Source organism: Nomascus leucogenys, chromosome 9 (assembly GCF_006542625.1).
Source record: "Nomascus leucogenys isolate Asia chromosome 9, Asia_NLE_v1, whole genome shotgun sequence".
NCBI lineage: Eukaryota > Metazoa > Chordata > Mammalia > Primates > Hylobatidae > Nomascus > Nomascus leucogenys.
In genome coordinates this window covers 3707342-3730156 of record NC_044389.1, presented here as the reverse complement: position 1 = coordinate 3730156, position 22815 = coordinate 3707342, and the positions used below count along the sequence as shown (strand labels likewise).

Genomic DNA, 22815 nt, shown 5'->3' with positions numbered 1-22815 from the left:
AGATCGAGACCACGGTGAAACCCCGTCTCTACTAAAAATACAAAAAAATTAGCCGGGCGTGGTGGCGGGCGCCTGTAGTCCCAGCTACTCGGAGAGGCTGAGGCAGGAGAATGGCGTGAACCCGGGAGGCGGAGCTTGCAGTGAGCCGAGATTGCGCCACTGCACTCCAGCCTGGGCAACAGAGCGAGACTCCGTCTCAAAAAAAAAAAAAAAAAAAAGAAACACACTTTGAAAACCAGGGCCTGCAAAGTTTTTAATCAACATTTCAGTGCCTGAAATTTAGGATATGGTAAACATATAGTAATCTTGATTCATTTTTAATTTCACAAATATTTATGGATTGCATATGATATGTTAGCACCATTCTTAGCAAGATAGACAAGGTCTCTACCTTTTGGGATTTCTATTATGATGGGACATGCAAGCATACAACAATAAATAGAGAAAATAATCATTGCTATGCAGAAAATTAAAACAGAATAACGTCATATAGAATGACCAGATGGTGGCCGGATGTGGTGGCTCACGCCTCTAATCCCAGCCCTTTGGGAGGCTGAGGCAGGCAGATCATGAGGTCAAGAGTTCAAGACCAGCTTGGCCAATATGGTGAAACCCCATCTCTACTAAAAATACAAAAATTAGTCAGGTGTGGTGGCACATGCCTGTAGTCCCAGCTACTCGGGAGGCTGAGGCAGAAGAATTGTCTGAACCCGGGAGGCGGAGGTTGCAATGAGCTGAGAGCATGCCATTGCACTCCAGCCTGGGCAGCAGAGAAGACTCCATCGCAAAAAAACAAAAAGAATGACTGGATTGTTACTTTAAAAGGCAGAATACAGAATATAGGAGCAGGAAACCTGGATTTAAAGTATCTGGGTTTGATTTTTGGCCTTACTACCAATTTGCAGTGCAGCCATTAGCAAATTACCCACCCAATCTTTACCTCAGTGTTCAGGTCTATAGAGTGGGAATAATGAGAACACCTACTTCACAAACTTTTTGTGAAGATTAAAAAAATATATGTAAAGCACTTAGAACAGTGCCAAGACATAGAAAGGTACCAAAATAAATGTTACCTGCTGGTTTAAAACAGAATGACTACAGGTAACATTTAAGTTGATTCCTGGCCTCGGAGCACAGATGTAGTAATTGTCATCTTGCATATAACCAGTTGAATCTCAGAGATGAAACGCTCATATTCTTTGGTTTATATTTTTAAAACAACAACTCTTTTCAATAATGGAATTGTGAATATAAATTATACTAATGTCTTGTGTTTACTACTAACTTCAAATAAAAATTGCTGTTTGAAACAAGATTGTAAAACAATAAAACTGAGACCAAAAAAAAGTCTCCCCTCTGCTGCTTCAGCTACTTCTCTCTAGACTTCTTGTGATTTCACTTCCTCTACTATCCCCTTCACAAAACTCCAAACTATCCCCAACTCTGGAATTCAGGTTCAGAGAGCTTCAGTCACTGATCGCTCTGGTGTTTGAAACCTCTAGGGGCTCTGCAAATAAGCTGTGCTTCAGAAGTTTCTATCTGTGTTTAAAACATGACTGTTTAGTGATTGTTTTCATTATGAGAAATCTGGGAGAGTTTCTTTGTCCCTTCAAACATCAGGCCTCTAACAGCTTACATCTACATCTTAGTTAATGCCCTAATTTATGACCACATTTTGGGTGGCCTGATGAGAATGGAGCCAAAAAAACCATCCTTACTTAGAAGGGTGTCTTGAAGGCCCTGGTAACACTACTTCTTTCTATGACTAGCCCCAGTTAGGGCCTCCTTGAATGATCCTACTGGAGTATTCTTCCTCCTGCCCTTCTAAAGAACCATCAAGACAGATCTTTCTAGGCCTGCGTTGTTCTTTGATGGAGGCCAGCTGTTAGTGCCCTTCTTTCTAGAGTGCCTAAATGAAAATGAAATTAGTCTTCTGCCACTTCTGCAGTTTGAGAACAATTCTGATGGCAACTTTAAAATCAACTTTTTCTGTATTTAAATTGAGCTGTTTTATACTTTTGAGCCTTTTAAATGTAACTTGAATAAGCAAGATAACATTTTTTAAACAGAAAAGTTTCCCCTTAAAAGGCAGATTTCATGTCAGGGTTTATATCCCTTTCCTTTTATTTAATAAAGTTCTTCATTCACTCTTTCCCCATCTTGAGGCATTTTTCCGACCATCTGCATATTCCCCAGAAGATTTCCAGTCTTATTAAAATAACTTCATCCAATATCTTTAATAGTTTAATATTAAATGAGCACCTGCTGCACGCAAAGGATAGCACCGAGAGCTACGAAGGATCCAGCAAAACATAAACCTCACAAAATAGGCTCAAAACTTTGCGTTTGCCCAGATCTTATTCATACTAAAGTTGCATTTTCCCAAATTTTATTCACGTTAATAAATATGACATCCTATGTTTCTTGCGCCTTTGTGAATCTAATGACTTTCAGTGAAATTGCATTGTAGTGGTAAGTAGGTTAATAACGACCACGTATTTTATACAGGGAAGAATGGGAAATAATATATGAAAAACATTATAGAGTGCCAAGATGGTATAAGATAAATTAAGACTATTTGAGTTGTTTAAATAAAACTAAATATATTTTGCTATATACATGTAGATATATACGTTCCTCTCTGCCCTCAAGGAAGCTTCTATAGCCTCATTATAGAGATAGGACATGAGCACAAATAACTGATGAAAGGCACTAAGGGAAACACCTGATTTGTGTGAGTCTAGTACATATAAATCACACTCCCAGCCGAACAGCTGCACAAGCTTATGTTCCTTCCCACTTTGGACCCTTTAGGGTGTTACTGCTATTGTGTCACATGAAGACCAGGACATATGCAAATAGCAATCGTCTTTGCCTTCTCTGCACCTTTTACTAATTCCTCATGTTTTCCCAAAGAGTGAAAGTAAGAGCAGAAGAAACTATGTATTTTGCATTAATACACTGAAGTCATAAGATAATAATATGCATTTCTGATTGGGTGCCAATACATGAGAACAGCAGTGATTCTTTACGTCTGCTCTCCTGTCAGCAATCATACCAAACTGCTCCTTCCGTGACTGATAAATACTGTCATGTTTGCCCAGCCTGGAAACCAAACTCCTGATAGTCATTGCTGATAGAATAGTCACTGCTGAAGCGTCCTTTAGCCTGTCTTGTCCTTCAATTAAACGGTATGATTTTTGGCAAATAAACATGTGTTTTCTACCGTATGGTTTTTCTTTTCAGCCTCTTCTCCATTTCCCCGTTCACACTGGAGTCATTGAAAAATTATATTAATTTGTATTAATTCCACTAGAATTCTCTTTTCCTTTTTCATTGTGGCCTTGAGGTCTTGCACATACTTTATTGTTGATACACATTTGGCTCTTAGTGTGAGCCATCTAATTCCCTCTCTTTAGCTCTGTTGTAGATTTCCCCTCTTTGATAAAGTTCCACAGTAGGGCCCCTTTCTCTCCACACTTAGCAGTTGCCCTTCTCTCTTTCTCCTCCCTACACATGCATATACACCACATCTCCCCATTCTCCAATCTCTCCTTTACTTTGTCACCCAGTGTCTTGCTATAAAACAAATATGACTGTGTTAAAAACTCTTTTTTAAAATTTCTAAACCAATAAGACCAAATCCAAACAGCATATCCTTCATAAAACTTTTCTCATCCATCTGGCCTCATATACCTCCCACCATCTCATCCCTCTCTTGTCTTGATCTACCCACAATATACCCTGTTCTCCTCTCGTGCTCAGTTTCTCACCACTCCATATAACTCCCTGAGGGTGCCCGGCCCCCTCTTCTGGTTTTCATCTTAGCCATGCTCCAACTCCAATGTCCCATCTCCATCGAAGTCTCTCCTGACTTGCGCAGAATCCCCTGCTCTTTCCTCCCTGCTCCCTTCTTCCACAGCTGCTATTGTGTCTTATAACCATCTGGTTCTACATCTGCCCCATAGGCCAGACTATGCATTACTTGACAGTAAGGCCATGTCTTGTTCATTTTTTGTTTCCTGAGTACACATCACAGTTTCTGGTACTAAAAACCTTTACTATGTGCACAAGTAAATGTCAGAGAAATATGTAAAGGATTTTAGAAAGATTTCTATTTAAATAGAAGAAAACTGAGATCCTTAAAAAGCAAAGCTCCATTTATCCAGAAAAATCATTTATATGGACCTGTTGATGCACCCACAACGCTGGAGAAAATGAACATTTATATTTTTCTTATGGCTCACAGTGATCATCATAAGGGTAATGGTCTGTTTCACACAGAGCATTGCTAAAATTAACGCCCACTTAAAACAGATATATCAGTTTTAGCAGGAAAACTTGTGAAAAGAAAGATTTTATATATGCTTTTTCTAGAAAGTTAGGGATCCAGTTTATTTGAAGACCTCAGTATGTGGTGGTTTTAATTTTTTCTATGCATCCCTAGAAAAGATGACAGTGAGATTTAAATTTCAGATGCTATGCCATCAATGCTGATCATATTACACAAATAAATGTGTAGCTTCACAGCCCTATCTTGGTATTTGAAAAAAGATGATCAGGATGGTACAGTAGTTTGTTTTAATTTTCTCCCAATTACTTTTTTAAAAACAACAACAAAAACTTTCAGGGTATTAAAATCAGTTCATTTCTATATCAGATTTATTCTAAAGTAACAGAAACCTCAAATTAGACACTGTACATCACACACAAGTTCTCCTTGAATCCAGTTGTTTATGCTACACTTACATACAAGTTACACAAGTTGTCTTTGCATCCAATTTATTGAGAACCTGTCGTTTCTATGGCATGCATTAAATATTTAAAACTGTTTATCATATTGTGTATCATCTCTTTTATTGTGTTCAGTGATGGATATAAAAATAATTTATCAAGTCAAAAAACTATGAATCTCTTTATAAAAACCACATATTGTAATTGTCAGTATAGTTAAAAAGAAAAGTAGAAAATATGTGATCTATTACAAATACTGGCAATTAGTTTTTAATTTGGATAGTTCATAAATTTTCAGACGAAGATTTTACTCAACATAAACTTGTTTATGTAGCTTTACATATTTGTTTTCTAATGCTATTGTGAACTGTTGTTAATTTGTGTACTCATTTCTCTTCATTAATTTATGGGAGGATAAGATTGAAAATAGGTAACATTTTAAAATATCATCTATCATAAACATAAACTTTCAAGTGAATTGTTCACAAGAAATGCTTCATCTTCTCAGATCTTTAAATAAAATTAAATGAAGAATAGAATAGAATTAATTCATAAAATATTGGTTTTAAGAAATTATTTTATTCCATTTATAGTTAATAAGTTATAAGTTAATAGTTTTATTCAACTGATTTTTATCAAGTGGTTTAATATGCTTCATTTTTCTTCCTGATAGGAACTGATTCCAGAGTTCTACTACCTACCAGAGATGTTTGTCAACAGTAATGGATATAATCTTGGTGTCAGGGAAGATGAAGTAGTGGTAAATGATGTTGATCTTCCCCCTTGGGCAAAAAAACCTGAAGACTTTGTGCGGATCAACAGGATGGTAAGAGAGATTTTGCTTTTGCTTGAGCAGTCACCAGGAAGTTAACATATTCTGTAGTTTTGTTTTGTCCTGTTCTTTACTATAATATTACCAATTGCCCATTAACATCTATAAATACAAGATTAAAATTTTAAGTGAAAAAGAAAACATTTTACTGTTTTCTCGACAGCATTCCTTATTGTAGAGTGGATTTTCCTTTCATGAGGACTAATAAAGCAATGGTAATTCAGTTATGTTTGCTCCCTTAGGAGAAGGCAATCAGATGAGCATCTGTTGACTAACATAATGTATTCTAAAGTGCTTAAAATAAATGCCTATTTCTTAGTTTTGTCTACTGACTAAATCTGAACACTTTTTTCACTTATAAAAACGCTCAAAACGGAAAAATATTTATTTAGAACATATTTATATGTGGGATATTTATGTTGTGAAACATACCTTATGGTATAAACATTCTGAAATAGAAAACATCTTTTTTTGTTTTGTTTTAGAGACAGTGTTTCACTCTGTTGCCCAGGCTGGAGTGAAGTGATGCAATCATAGCTCACTAAAGCCTCAAACTCCTGGGCCCAAGCAGTCCTCCCACCTCAGCCTCTTGAGTAGCTGGGGTTATAGGCAAATGCCACCATGCCAAGTTAATTTTTAAAAAAGATTTTTTTTGGTAAGATAGGATCTCACTGTGTTGCACACGTTGATCTTGAACTCCGGGGGTCAAGAAATCCTCCTACCTGGGCCTCCCAGAAGAAAACATCATTATTTTAAGCTATATTACAGATACCTGGGTGTTTAAATGAGAAATGTATAAATAGAATGTGATGGGAATTTGATGGGTTTTAATACATTTTACACATATTTAAGGAGATTTTAATCCCAACATGGTTATAGTACATGACAATAAACCACTTTACAAAACAGCCTCTCTACTGTACTATTGAATTACATCAATAAAACCAATGATGCCAAATATATTTTTAACCCTGTTTCATTCACTCCCAAGTTTTTCCAACTGTCTCATAAATATATTTTATTTTGTTTTTACAGCTTATTTATTTGAATCAGAATTCAAATAAGGTCCACACATTATAAGGGAATTCACATATTCCTTAATCCTCGTTTTTTAAAAAGCTTAATTGAAATACAATTCATAGCCTATGCAAATTGTTCATCATTTAAAGTAAAAAAAATGTATATTAGTCCATTCACAAAGTTGTGCAACCATCACCACAATCAATTTAAGAGCATTTTTATCACCTCATAGAGAATCCCATACCTTTTAGCAACTTCCCCGATTTTTCCTCATTTCCCCATTCCCCCCAGCTAGCCCAAGGCAAACACAAATCTACTTTATATCTCCATAGATTTGCCTATTCTAGACATTTCATATAAACAGAATCATAAAATACGGGGTTCTCCTCCCCTCCTCTCGGTTTTCTGTCACTTTTCTTTTGGACTTTACTGTCAGTCACACACTTTCTTCTATTTTGGAGAAATATTTGGAGAAATATTTTCTGTCTCTAAGAAATATTTTACTTTTAATGTACTTTATTTTAGAAAGTTGCTGATGTAATCTACCTATGCTTAAAAGCATCATCTAGATAATCTGCAATGTGGTCTCCCCCCCTTTTTTTTAGAGAATTTCATGTTTTGCATAAGTCTTATTGCCAATCCCTCTCACTTCTCAATCTGTTAAATTGGCACTTTCAGATATATGCAGTTATTTCGTACTATTCCCTTGAACAATAGCTTATTTCTTCAATTTACATTTTTAATGTGAATGACTTATATTTCGGTAATATATACTTCTGAAAATTTCTGTTTCTTTTTAGAATTGGTATTTCATCACCACATTATTCTTACATACTTGAATGTTATCTATAAATATCAGTGTAAGGATACCAGCTCCAAAAATGCAACCCTAAAAGCTCACTGTATATCAATATCTCTCAGTCACATCATTCCATTGTAGCTCCAGAGCTCAGAACCCTGCCTGGCACATACTAGTTGTTCAGTAAATATTTCTGAGTGAATGAATGAATTAATGAATTATAGAGGTGTAGTAATCTCATTGCTGTTATCATATAGTTTATTAAGTCCAAACTAGTCAAACTGAATGAATCCTTCACTCAGGCCAGCAAAGTAGCCAATAGTTGTTGGACCAATGCTTTTGTTGATCGTGCTGTTGAACAGAATTATCATATGGGTGCTGATAATAAGTGCCTCTTACCTGTCAGGCATTAAGCAAGGCACTTGATTTTTTTTAACATTTATTTTACAGATAAGAAACATGAAGGCCAGACATGTTTTGTAATTTATCCATGGCAGAGCCCAGATTCAAGTACAGGAAAGTTTTAACTCCTAAGTCACACTCTTTCCAGTATGCCAGCTACCTCTGATATTATCTCTTCTTTGTGAAATTCTTTGAGTTTATTGGATCTCTACTTTTAGGTTTATAATTATCAATCGAGACCTTATTTATTTCCTTTAACATCATGGATATGGTTAATGCAGATCATTCACAGATAAAGACTGCAAGTATACTAAGCTTAAATATGCATTAAAGAAACATAGAGTAGTTATCTTTATTATCCACTGGACATTTCACATTTATTAATTTGCTAATGTTTACTGATAATGTACCAGGAAATGTATATGACATTTTTTAGACTTCCAAACATGCAGTAGCGCAGACTGGATGAGCAGGAGGCCACTGTCGTTTCCCAGTCCCAAGACTAGGGCACATTTCCTGCTAGGAGAGTACTCATTTCAGTGGTACCCGTTCCATTCAGTGTAGAGATAACTTTAGGAAAGGGATTTGCCTTCTTAATAAAAGACTAAAAGTTTGAGAAGAAAGTTTTAGGATGAGGGAAGATTTACTATGATACAGGGAAAGGGCATATGTTTTTAAAAATTGGGGAAATGGGCTCTCATGTGTACGATCTAAACCATCTTGCCTTAAGTTTCTAGTAGAGGCCTAAATTAACAAAATTGTGTTGTGAAAAGCATAGGGCATTTGGCGTTAGCATTTTTGAAAGCAGTTATCTGAGATCAGTTTCTCATTATAGTTATTTAAGCAGAGACTTTTTTGTATTGAAAAGAAGCCATTGGAGAGATAGCTCATTGGAGAGATAGTATGAATGTCTCCTTTCAGTTTTTGCAACAACTCCCTTATCTTGCATTAACAATAGCAAATTTCAGTGAGAACAGGAGTTACTAAGTATTTTAACTAGTACTCAATTATAATACATGTAAATACTTCTCCAGATGGAGAAAGCCTGGGCAGAATGCTGTTTGGAAATAGGAACACAGCTAGTCAGTGGTCTTGGTGAGAAGCTGCCTGCTCTGTAAATGAGCCGATGTCATAACAAAGATAGGTGGAAGTAAAGGTCCTCAGTGATATCTCTTCTTAGGAGTACGTCTGCACTGATGCTTCCCAATGCAGACGTAGGAAACAGTGGACTAAGTGATTGGTCAAATGCCTCCAGATTTGTCCACTGGAAAATAATTTGTTCGCTATAGAAATTGGTCCCCACGGTTTTTCCTCGTTTTTACTGTCCTCTCTGCTCATAGCTCACACCGTCTTCTTAGCTGTTCTGCTGTGTTCTTTGCTTTACCTGATTAATAGACATGGCAAAACAGGCTTTAAAGATAAATTGGTGAAACCTTGTCCCTACAAACAATACAAAAATTAGCCAGGTGTGGTGGCATGGGGTCTGTGATTCCAGCTACTTGGGAGGCTGAGGTGGGAGGATCATTTGAGCCTAGGAGGTCAAAGCTGCAATGAACTGAGATCGCGCCAATGCACTCCAGCTGAGATCGCGCCACTGCACTCCACCAGAGCAAGACCCTCTCTCAAAAAAATAAAATAAAGATAAATTGGCATTCAACAAATGGTGCTGGAAAAATTGGTGCTAGAAGAGTTGGATATCTATATCCGAAAAAGGAAGGGGAAGGTTTCAGTCCTTACATCACATCATATAAAAAAATTAACTCAAAATAGATCATGGACCTAAGTTTGAAACCTAAAACTATAAAACATCTAAAAGAAACATATAGGAGGAAATCTTTCTGACCTTATGTTAGCAAAGATGTTTTAGATATGACAACAAAAGCACAACCCATAAAAGAAAACATTGATACACTGGACTTTATTAAAACTTAGCTTGTTTGAACACTACTGTAAGAAAATTAAAAGAAAGCCACAGGCTGAGAAAAAATATTTCAAAACACATCTAATAAAAGACTAGGATCTGAAATATATAAAGAGCACTCAAAAATAATAAAAGTAAAACAATATTTAGAGAATTAATTTTTTTAAAGGAGGGGCAAAAGAATCTTCAGCAAAGAAGATATGTAGATGGCAAATAAACACATGAAAAAGATGCCTCATATCAAAAATTGATCCACAAATTAAAATTAATCAAATTGAAACCACAGTAAGCTACCATTACACATTAGAATGACTTTAAAAATTAAAAGGGGGGAAAAAAACAAAAACAAAAAACCTCTGACGTTCCAAGCCCTGGTAGAGATGCACAATAGCTGAAATTCACATATCCTGCTGGTAGAAAACAGTTTGGTAGTTTCTTATAAACACACCATATAACCCAGCAACCCTGCTCCTTGGTTTTAGCCCCCCAAAAATGAAAGCTTATATTCATACAAGTACATTAATATTTATAATGGCTTTATTTGCTTTCATCAAAAACTGGAAACTACCCAAATATGTCTCACCTGGTAAATAGATAAACAAACTAAAATAAACTACAGTAACTCCACATTATGAAGTACTAGTTAGCCATTAAAAAGAACCAGGCACTGATACATGTAACAAAATCACTTTCTTGCTGTCACTTAGATGATGCCAAAACATTTTTAACAGCTTTATTAAAATATAAGTTATATATCATAAAATTCACTTGTTTTCAGTGTACAATTTAATGATTTTTAGTAAATTTTAACAGTTATATGACCATTACCACAGTCTAATGTTAGAATATTTTCACCACCCCAGAAAGATCCCCTGCCCACCTCCAGCCCAAGGCAACTGCTAATCAACTTTTTATCTCCAAAGGTTTGCCTTTTCTGTGTATTTCATATAAAAGGAATTATACAATATGGGGTCTTTGAGTTTGACTTCTTTGAGTAGTTTTTGAGATTCACCCATGTTGTAGCGTGTAATGGTACTTTGCTCAACTTTTTACATAATGGTACCACATTGTGTGGAATATCACATTTTGTTCACCCATTCATCAGTTGATGAACATTTGATTTGTTTCTACTTTTTGGCAATTTTGAGTAATGCTGCTATGAACAGTCATATACAAGTTTCTATGTGAACATACATTTTTATTTATTTGGGGTACAGACCTAGGAGTAGAATTGCTGGGTCGTATGGTAAATTTATGTTTAACTTTTTAAGAAACTGCCCAGCTGTTTCTCAAAATGACCTTGCATTCCCCAGCAATGTATGACATTTCCAGTTCCTCCATATCCTCACTCCCACTTATTACCTGTTTTTTTTTTTTTTATACAGCCATTCTAGTGAATGTAAGGTAATATCTCATTACAATTTTTTTTTTTTTTTTTTTTTTTGAGACGGAGTCTCACTCTGTCGCCCAGGCTGGAGTGCAGTGGTGCAATCTGGGCTCACTACAAGCTCCGCCTCCTAGGTTCACGCCATTCTCCTGCCACAGCCTCCTGAGTAGCTGGGACTACAGGCCCTCACCACCACGCCCAGCTAATTTTTTGTATTTTTGGTAGAGATGGGGTTTCACCTTGTTAGCCAGAGTGGTCTCGATCTCCTGACCTCGTAATCTGCCCGCCTTGGCCTGGGATTACAGGCGTGAGCCACTGCGCCCAGCCTACAATTTTAATATATATTCCCTAGTGGCTAATGATATTGAGCATCTCTTCATGTATTTATTGAATGCTAAAACATTTTTAGATTTATTTTAATGAAACAGTGATTCATTATAGACACAGAATTTGTGTTCTTCATAGTCAAAGAAGTTTGTATGCCCCTAGAATTAATAATTTTATTACTGATGTGCCTAAATGAAATAGAAAAGTCTTGCTTTTAAAGACAAATCCCCTAGACAGTATTATACCCCAAATTTTTTGAATGTAGGAAAAGCTAATAATTATTAATGATGAGAAACCATTAAATAATTAGCGTTGGTATAAGCTAAACAAGACCTACCTGTATCTACAGAAAATGCTACATTCGATTAGTGTGTTGGGTGGTAATGCAATCCAACTAAATAAACTTTCCAGATAAATGAAGTTTCTATATTTTCCTAAGCGAGAACTTTTTTGAAGCATTATGGTTATCTTTTAAGTTTTATTTTATTTTTAATTCACAATTAATAATTGTTTATATTTATGGGGTATACTATGATGTTTTGATATATGTATACAAGTCAGAATAGTTAGCATATCCATCACCTCAAATATTTATCATTGTTTTGTGGTAAAAACATTTAAAATATATTTAAAATATATATATATTTATATATATATATAAATAATTAACTACAGTCACTTTGCTGTGCAATAGAACACCAGAGTTTATTCCTCCTAACTGTAACTGTACCCATTGACCAACATTTCCCTTTTTTCCTATCCGTATCTCCCATCAGCCTCTGGTAACTACCATTCTACTCTCTGCTTCTATGAGTTTGACTTTTTTTAGATTCCATACATAAGTGAGATCATATATTATTTGTGTCTCTGTGCCTGGCCTATTTTATGTAACATAATATCCTCCAGGTTCATTCATGTTGCCACAAATGACAGAATTTCCTGTTATTTTTTAAAGCTGAATATTATTTCATTGTTGATATATACCATATTTTTAAAATCCATTCATTCATTGGTAGACACTTAGGTTGCTTCCATATCCTGGCTATTATGAATAATGCTGCAGGGAACATGGGAATGCAAATATTCTTTTAGCATATTGATTTCAGTTCCTCTGGGTAAATACCTAGTGTGATGGCTGGATTATATGGTAATTCTATTTTTAGTTGTTTTTGTTTGTTTGCTTGTTTGTTTTGAGACAGGATCTCATCTTGCCCAGACTGAAGTGTAGTGGCGCAATCAGTGACCACTGCAGCCTTGAACTCCTGGGCTCAAGTGATCCTCCCACCTCAGCCCCCCAAGTAGCTGGGACCACAGGTGCATGCCACCACACCTAGCTAATTTTTAAATTTGTTATAGAGATGGAAGAGCCTTGAACTCTTGGGCTCAAGTAATCCTCCCACCTCAGCCTCCCAAAATGCTGGGATTACAGGCATGAGCCACCAAACCAGGCCTATTTTTAGTTTTTTGAGGAATCTCCAAATTGTTTTCCAAAATGGCTTTACTAATTTATGCCACTGCTAACAGTGTAGTTGTTCCCCTTTTCTCCACATCTTTGCCAACACTTATCTTTCGTCTTTTTTATAATAGCCAATCTAACAGGTATAAGGTGATATCTCACTGTGGCTTTAACTTGCATTTTTCTGATGATTAGAGATGTTGAGCATTTTTTCATATATCCGTTGGCCATTTGTATGTATTCTTTTGAGAAATGTTTATTTAAATCCTTTGCCCATTTTTAATAGGATTATTTGTTTCCTTGTTGAGTAGTTTCGGTTCCTTGTATTATGGTTCTCTTTCTAAAATTTATTACTACTTTGTTCCCTGCCCTTTTATACAAAGGATGATACTTAAGTTTTTACTTAAAAAAGTCGAGTTTATCATCCTGAGTACCCATTGTTATTCCATGAAGTGATATAATTCCATATCTATTATTTTCTACTTTCTTCTTCAGGTTCTCAGCTATCAGCACAGTTCCTTTAATAGCCCTCAGCCATACCGATGAAAATTGGTAGTTTACAATCTCTTCTAGACTGCAAAACCAGATAATTCATTGTATCAAGCCCTTATTATAAGGCTTAAGAATCAGTCAAGTGCTCAGTGAGGCCCTAGAGGAAATGTGAATTTTGTAGCCCTGATAGGGAGTGACTTTAGCCTCTACCTCAAGTTTCACTGGCCACTGCTGATTTGGAAGTTGTATATCAAAAGATGAAGTGACAAAACCGTCCTTAGTAAATTAATGTTACTACAGGCAGCACCAGGTTAACACTTCTTCTTACATGCAAACAGCTATCTGGCTGGCCTAAGGCACTCTTCTCTGCTAGTGTAGCTGCTTGCATTTCTTTCTTCTCTTTCCTCATTCCAAGACTTAACTGCTGACAACTGCTGCAAATCAGAATGGATACCCTAATCTTAGCCACCTTACCCCATACCCTAGTGATAGTCCTGAGTCATCCTGATATGAAGCTTGACCAGGATATCATAATGGCAATGATAGTGCTTATAGCATATGCCATTTGAGTGTGTATTCTGTGCCAGATACTGTGCTAGAACTTCAGGTGCATCATTGTTTTAATCCTTAAAAAATCACTTTCAGAGGCCAAGGCAGATTGATTGCTTGAGACCAGGAGTTCAAGGACCAGCCTGGGCAACATGGTGAAACCCTATCTCTACTAAAAATACAAAAAAAAAAAAAAAAAGTAACCAGGCATGGTGGTACATAGTCCCAGTTACTCAGGAGGCTGAGTGAGAGAATCACTTTAGCCCAGGTGGAGAGTGAGCCAACATCACACTCCAGCCTAGGTGACAGAATAAGACCCTGTCTCAAAAAAAAAAAAAAAAAAAAAAAAAAAAATTACCTGAGGAGGTGTTAACCTGAAACCCATTGAGGTAAAAATAATTTTTTTTTTTTTTTGAGATGGAGTCTCACTCTGTTGCCCCGGCTGGAGTGCAGTGGCACAATCTTAGCTCACTGCAACCTCCGCCTCCTGGGTTCAAGTGATTCTCCTGCCCCAGCCTTCTGAGTAGCTGGGATTATAGGCATGCACCATCACACCCGGCTAATTTTTTGTATTTTTAGTAGAGACAGGGTCTCACCATGTTGGCCAGCCTGGTCTCGAACTCATGACCTCAGGTGATCTGCCTGCCTCAGCCTCCCAAAGTGCTGGGATTACAGGCCTGAGCCACCACGCTCGGCCCCATTGAGGTAAATTTACATGCCAAATACCACCACCTTATCAAGGTGTCAGTATTCCTATTCACAGTCTCCAGGATAGGTAAGTGGTGGTGGCAAGAGGAGCTGTGGAGGAGAGGAGAAAGGAGAAGAGAAGGAAATCAGAAGCCAGTTCCATAGGGTGAGCAGAAGACGGGAAGAGATGAGAATTGATCCAAGACCAGTAGCATGGTCCAGCCCCAGCAGCTTTTAGGACCTGACTGTCTGTGGTCCCTGTTTCTATATCTTGTACCCTCCACCCTCACCCGTAAGGCTTCCTTTCACTGACAGGAGACCCTCAACTTACAGCTGAGGAAGTACCAGCTCCCTCTGCCCATCTGGTATGAGAGGAAGGGTGTCCTTCTTCAATTCTACAAATGGAAGACATGATACTCATTTACATTCTAAGCTTTGTAGTAATGGGATTTTAGAGCTAGAATACGCCTTTATTTGAATGAGGAGACTGAGGCCTAGGAAGGCAAAGTGGTTCATGGAAAGTCTGAACCCAAGTGCTTTTCTAACTAACCATGCTTGGTGTCGCAAGTTGGAACTCTGAATGTAGTGTCCCCTAGTTCCATCTCGAAGTCTGTAAAATTCCACCTGTATTTTGGATTAAATTTAATTTAAAGATTGACTTGCGAACAAAACCATAGTAGAATAATACTGTTTCTACTGCAATATATATTCCAGTCACCAAATTATAAAGAAACTTGGGAATATCCTGTTTGTTATTTGCAAACTGTCTGTATCTGTGCTTGGATGGCCTCCAAACACCTAATTGTGACCCGGACTTAAAATTCAGTTTTCATCAGTGACACTCTGGTCTATCTCAGTATACATGTGATCAATACACAGGTTTTCTTTTAAAAAGTCTCTTTAAAAAACCTGATTCTCACCAGATGGTTTCATGTCATTTGGGTTTTAGAGAATTAACAGATTATTCATTGAAAGGAATAGCCTGAAAAAATAGTATAATACTATAAAGACAATTTAAACTCTGAAGTAGGCTTTCTCTCTTACTGTAAGAGAGAATAAAACACATGAATACAAATTCTGAGTAAAAATTTTTAAAATTTATTATTGCTCAGAGTACTTATATTGCACATAAATTAAATATAACACATAATTTACTCCTGATACTAACATGACCAGTTTAAGAACTGACTTCTGTTTATGTATACTTCTTACCTGTTATAACTTGTCTTTTTAACATCTAAAGTGCTGATAAGCAGACTTTAATCAAAGTGTGCTTCTTTAAAATAAGCCTCACTGTGTAGCATCCCTGTAAATACATATTAATCCAGCCAGCTGTGTGCAATGCACTAGGAACTGTAAGGATTCATATGTAATTCAGTGAAGCCACTGTTCCTCAAATATTTACTCTTGCAGATTCAAAAGAATTAAGTTTTACAACTGACTAATATATGAAAGATACATATTGTGCATCTCTGGAAATATAAAACATTCTCAGAAATGAATAGTCCATTTTAATTGTAAGTAGTAAGTTCAACTTGTGTTCATGAAGGAATGAAAGAAGCAAGGCACTGCAGTTTCCCTATATTCTAAACCAAATTCCTGTTATTTCATCATAGGAATTAATGAATCTGGTAAGACTTGTGAACTGAACCTTTATTCCATGGAGCAAAAGGCTTTATACAAAATTCTGCGTATTCAGGATAATTAAACTGCCCCAGTCTTTGTTCTCTGCATCACCTGGAAGCAGTGCTGGGTGAAATGGATCGCGTGTAGGAGTGCCTCACTTGAAAAGTGCTTCTTGTTTCTGTGTTGTGCTTCTGGGTTTTCCTTGAAGGAAGTCTACAGAATGGAAAGGGAAAGCTACCTTGTGTATCAACAGAAAGCGGTATCCGTAACACCTATAGCAGCCATTCTTAGTTGCTTCAGAATTAGAGCTAAAGGACAAGCCCACACTGCTGCCTCTGAGAACTGTCTTAAGCATCAATGCTATGCAAAGACATCTTGTGAAATGTGGCTGCGTGACTCTGCAGCTGCTCCTCTCTCAGTGTCTCCTGTGCTGCTTCAACTTGAAGTTTTCCTTCATAGCACCTTTTTCATAGTTTCTGTTGCTCCAACTCCTGGTCAGTTTTCTCATCCTGCTACCAGGAAATGATCATACTGATCTCTTGCAGAAATAATGTCAGATACCTGTGTTAAAACTAAAAAGTTTAACCAGTTATCTACACATGTTCATACTTGCTGAAGGAATGTTTATTTGGTGAGTATGTAATATACAAAGTCTAGGCACTAATATAAAATATCAAGTATTTCAATTTTCCATAAATTCCTTGAATATAGGCTTTATTTTTTATGTTGTTTTGTAACTTTAAAAGTTTCTAACTTTATATTGGCTGGGTAATTCATACAGGATTTAGTTCTTATGAAATAGGTTTAGAGAAAATGTGCTCTAGTATATTTATAATTTTGACTAGGGTTATCTTCATTTATTTGAAAGAGTTCTTTGTAATGAGCCTAAAGTATAAAATGAAAATGTCATATATTCCAAAGAAATGACATTCACAGTGGTCCAAATCCTCCATTTCTTTGTATGGATTAGTATTCTATATCTATGAGTATTCCCTCCTTCTTCTTTCAAACTGTCATTAAGAAATTCAAGGCAAAGATGACAAAATATTATAAAAAGTGATATCATTGATGATTAAATGCCCAGCTTTATTACTGCATGCCAGCAATTGAACAGCAGGTATTTGATGCATTTGTAGCAGACTTTACATGTCTACAAGCTAATTTCATTTTTTTAAAAAATGAAGCGGTACTTTGTTGTTTAGGTTATGGACAATAACGTGTATGTAATTGGTTAGAATTGTTTGTTTTGTAAATACAGTGCCAAGAATCGTGTTTCACTGAAGAGCTGTGAAATACAAAATTTGCTCTCACTAGAATATCTGGAAAAGTGATACAGACACATTTAGTAGACATTTCAATGCATTCTAAGGTCATTAAGTTTATACATCAAGAATTGGTTTAATTTATCCACACGAAGCTCGGCTTATTAGACTGACTTACTCATGAAACATTAATAAAGCATTGTGTTTAGTTCTAACCTGATTATAATCTGACCTTCTGACAAAGGACAGAAATAGAAAGTATCTCTGATAACATTACCCTAATGCTGGGTTCATCCATCATAATCTACCCTTTTAAAAATTTGTTTTAGAAAAAGGCCCTTTCACGGATGTGCATTGATAATCTCATCTAGCCCTCAGCCCAGCAGATTCCTGGTGCTGCTGAGCCAAGTACAGGCTGTCTGCAGTCAGCAGAGCATGCACAGCCACTGAGGCAGGGGAAGCCAAGCTCCAGTATGGCTCTGCTCATATTGTATTATAACCTTTACAGAATGTCCGTATTTCAAAGAAAATGTTTCCTTTTTAAGCTGGGTTTTTTTTTAAGTAGATTATACCCCAAATGCAAATGTAAAAATTTGCATTTGGGGTATAATCTACTTTTAAAAACCCCAGCTTAAAAAAGAATTTCAAGCAAATAACATAAGAATTTTTGGAAGTCTTAATGTAGGAATTCAAAATATCAAGACAGACATCTTGTGTTTGAGTGCCATCTCTGGAACACCTGTTAGCCATGTGTTGTGCTGAACCCCTATTAACTTCAGGGATGGCACCAGGTTCTAGAGGCCAAAGAAGAGACCCAGAGCCAGCGAGCATGACATAGAGTTTTACTGGGGACTTACCTATCGGGGAAAGTCCAGTGGTAGCAGGCTGGACAGGAGACCCATATGGCTCAGTGGCAGCAGACTGGACAGCAGAACTGCAACCACTTGCAAAAAACCTGCTGTTTATATCACATTTTTACTTAACACTCCCCCACCCAACCACAACAACCTCTGTCTGGCAACCTTCATTTAACCCAAAACAAAGGGCCTTGATTCCCATTATGGCCTGAGTTCCAAGAGATGGGCCAGAGGGGGCTCAGATATTCTTCACAGATAAGGAATGGATCTCCAGGTTGGCCACCCCAATTCCCTAGCTTGAGACTCTCAACTGCATTCAGGTGTGTCTGCCGTACAGGGTCATTCTCAAGGTTTGTTCAAGTCATCACTGTCAGGTGCAGCTTACCACACACCATGGCACTTGGAAGTAAGACACCCTATCTCTTGGAACTGCAGTGTCCTCCTTATTTCTCAAATTGAGGACTTGTTCGTTCCTTAAGTCTTTACTGAGAGCTAGTATGAGCAAGGCATTATGGAAAATACAAAGAATGGCCATGGATCCTACTCTAAGTGAAGCTAGAGTAGAGAAATTCCTTCGTTCATTCCTTAGTTATGAAGGGGCTATCATGCGCTTCATCCTGCTCTGGGCTCTGGGAACACAAGGATGAGCAACTCAGTGAGTGGCTTCAGAAGGTGCACTCTAGTTAGGACACAGACAAATAAACAAACAGTCCCAGTAAACACTGATAGTGTTTATTCAACGGATACCTGTTGAGTGTTCCAAGTGATGTTTTATGTGTTTGCAAGGATCCCTGCCGTCCCGGAGCTCACTTTTGACCAAAGGGAGACAGGCGATAGACAATTTTTTAAAAGTGAAATATCTAGTATCTTAGAAGGTGATCGGTGGTAGAAAATAACACTGCAAGAAAAGGGGACCGTGAGTACCTGCAGGGGAGAGAGGTCAGGACAGCCTCCCTATGGAGGGAGATTAGAGGTAGGCCTGGAGGAGCAGAGGGAGGGAGCCAAGTGACTCTCTTGGGGAAAGAGCATTGTGGGCAAAGGGAACATTAGAGCAAAGGCCTTGTGGCAGGGATGTGCTTGGCAAGGAGGCCAGTGGGCCAGGAAAGGGTAGGCAAGTGGGCACACAGTAGGAAAAGAGGACTGAGTAATAGTGGGGGAGCATCACACAGGGTCTGGAAGGCCATCTTAAGTACTTTGCCTTTTTACCCTGAGTAAAATGTAAAGTCCTTGCAATCTTTTGAGTAGAAGAGTGACTGATCTTCCTTAAATTTTGAAAGAATCACTCTGGCTGCAGTGTTGGGAATGAATGCTTCTGCAAGGGTAGAATCAGGGAGATCTGCTAGAAGATAATGTAAGAGATGATGGTGGCTTGGACCGGGGTAGCAGTAAAAGTAGTAAGAAATTATTGATTCTGGGTGTATTTTAAAATTTGAGCCTATAGTCTCCCTGGGACTTCCTACCAGTGGCCATTTTCCCTCAGGTATCTCTAGTCTTACAGAGGCAGGTGAAGGGCTGGGGATGAGCATGCGGAGTAGTGATGGCTACAGCAGCAGAGATAGATAAATCCACCTTAGCAGAACATTTTAGAGAGTTCTGCTAAAATGAAAGCATGGGTGTTTAGTTCCTGTTGTCAACTTGGCCCTTTAGCAGAAATTCTAAGCAGCAGAAAAAGCCAGAGTCAACATGTTTATCCTCCACTAGACCGTAATCTTTTTCAGGACGTTGAATGCTTATTCATCTATGTGTCCTCCAAGGCTAATGTCTGACATATGGTAGGTGGTCAGTAATTTGGGGCCGAAGAGAGATTAGACTATATTCACCTTCTTTATTTGCATTTCAGTGGGATCTGCTCCCAAACATGAGAGGTTTTGTCTTGTTTATCACAGTATCCCAGGGCCTAGAACACTGCCTGGCACATAACAGGTGCTCCATGTTGAATGAATGAAGGTTCCCTCTGTTTGAAATGCCCTTCTCTCAGATGTCTTTACAGTTCATTTCTTCATTGGGGTCCTTAATTGTCACAAACTCAGAGAAGCCTTCCCTGGCCTCCTCCCCTAAACTAGCAATCCTCCCCCTACTACACATATACCCTACTCCCCATCCTGCTTTTCTGTTTCCTTTGCACTTGTCACCTGCTGACACACCCTGTATCTTACTAATTATCTTAGTTTTTGTTGGTCTCCTCCCACTACAATGTAAACTCTCTTGCAGGGACTTTGGGTTTTTTGTTCACTGCTATAATCTTACAATCTAGAAGAGGGTCTGTCACAAAGCAGATGGCCAATCATACTTGCTGAGTGAATGAATGAGCTTCTTCCCCAGCCCCACCCTCATTACTGACATTTCTTTTATTCCTTCCTCTTGTGACTATCACATCTTTTCCACTGCTTTAATTAATAAACCTATAAATATTTATTAAACAATAATTGTCCAATGATAGGTTAAGAGTTAAGGGAAATGCAAGATAAGAATTAGATAAAGTCCCTATCTTCAAAAGGCTTACATTCTAATTGAGGGTATAGTATTGACTTTGGAAACAATGAAGTGCTAATTGGCAATCATCCCATTCATTTGCATAGTACCTCACAGTTTGTTGTAAAATGATTTCACAAGTAAATTTGCATGTGTTATCTTACTCTATTAAGTAACAAGAGGACACTGATGAAAAGTGTTGGGTAGAAATTCATAGAAAAAAACAAGTGAGAGCTGAGAACACAGGAAGCAAACACTGAACTTGAGTAAGAAGGATGGGTAGGTCTTCAAAAAGCAGGAAGACAATGCTTTCAAGCTAGAGAGAAAGAAAGCAAAAGCTCTGAGGTCATACCAGCTGCTGTGTGCCCAAGGGCTGTGAAGTGTCTGTGCTAGAGAGGCTAAGGATTTGTATCAGGAAGTCCTGAGAGACAGTGGGGAAAGGTGGGATGGAGGTCAGATAGGTTATGCTGGGAGGAGCAGTGGCAGCTTTGAAATAGAGAATGGCAATGTGGACATGATGGCTTGACAAGTCTGTCCCACAAGCAGGACACCAGACAGACTGGATTACAGAAGAAGTTTGAAGTATGTTGTAGTAACCCATGTGGAGAGCTGTGAGGGCTGGAAATAATCTTCTGTCTTATACATCCAGGAACAGTCAAGTACTAGAATAATTTAAGCCCCTTAAAATAAACATCCAAGACAACTATATTGTCTCTACTTAAAACAGTTGAATTATTGAAGTTGTAATAGCTACAACTTCAGTCAAATTATGAAAAGAAGATGGCAAAGACACTACAGAAATGACAATATGGCTTTCTGATTATCTACTTGAATATATGCAACTCTATTTCGAGAATTTTTTAATCCCAAAAGCAGATTTTTGAGGTAATGAGAAAAAGGGATGGGAAATAAATATTTTTGCTCTGGTCTAGAAGAAGACATGGGTATTTAATATTCTTAAATTTTAAAATTCAGGAGAAATACTGTCTCCTCACAGTTAAATTCGGTGTCTACTTTCTTTTTTTCATAAATTTCAGAGAAGCTTTACCTCAAACCTGCTAGAGAAAGAATTCTGTACCATCCAATACTCATGGGACAAAATAGAAATTAGAATGAGGGAAATATTATCCATCTAAGAGATATCCTCTCTAGTTTAAATATCACTCTTTATTTCCTTCTTTCCAGATCCCTAGGGTAGAGCTATGGATTGGGAATTGGTTTATCTAGGCTTAACGCAATTGCTTCTGCCTTTAGATATGCAAGTAGAGGGTAAAGAAAGCTATTAAGACCATTATGACACTAATAGCTTAGTAATCAAGTATTTCTTTACATTTTTCCAATGTAAGTATTGTACTAAAAATCCTGTTTCAAAGTGCCAAATAGGTTTGTATATAAAAATGGTTCTGAAAAGAACAAAATAAACAGATACCAATGACCGGTCAATACTGTTTATAGTAAAGAGTCTTAATGTCAGGCTTCAGCTTGAGACAAGTTGTTATATTTTAATTATTGATAGCTAATGTTCCATTCTTAGATATTCATTTAATTTTGAACTAGATTTAGCTTTTAAATGTGTAAACTGTATCTTCTTTTCTTTACGCACAGTAAGTCGCAAGATAAAAAATCGACAAGACTTTGTTTAACCTCTTACCTCATTGTTCCTTTGTCATTTAATTTTATAATAAGACAAAATTATTTAACTACAATTAATTATTTATTGATTCACTATGCTTCCTCTCTAATATATAGAATAGGGTAAATAACTATAGACATAAATATTTTTAAATTTAATTAAAGACTATTATGAGCATCTATGAGCTAATAAATTTTAAAACTGAGATAAAATGGATGAATACTGAGAAAAATATTTAAAATGTCAAAATTGAGACTGACAAGATTTATGAAAATTTAAATGGTAAAATCTTCCCATCCCCTCCTCAAAATTCAAGGCCCATATTACATTACACGTAAAATCTACCAAATTTTCAACAG

General features: G+C 37.1%; 1 protein-coding gene across 6 annotated transcripts in view; it reads left to right on the top strand.

The window, feature by feature from the left end:
• The window catches only part of NBEA (neurobeachin), a 723704-nt gene that overhangs the window by 651347 nt on the left and 49542 nt on the right, over positions 1-22815 (top strand). For all 6 annotated transcript variants that reach the window (XM_030818536.1, XM_030818537.1, XM_030818538.1 and 3 more), the window contains one exon: positions 5408-5560. In XM_030818536.1, the coding sequence (XP_030674396.1) occupies positions 5408-5560 (153 nt within the window). The remainder of the gene's footprint in view (positions 1-5407; positions 5561-22815) is intronic.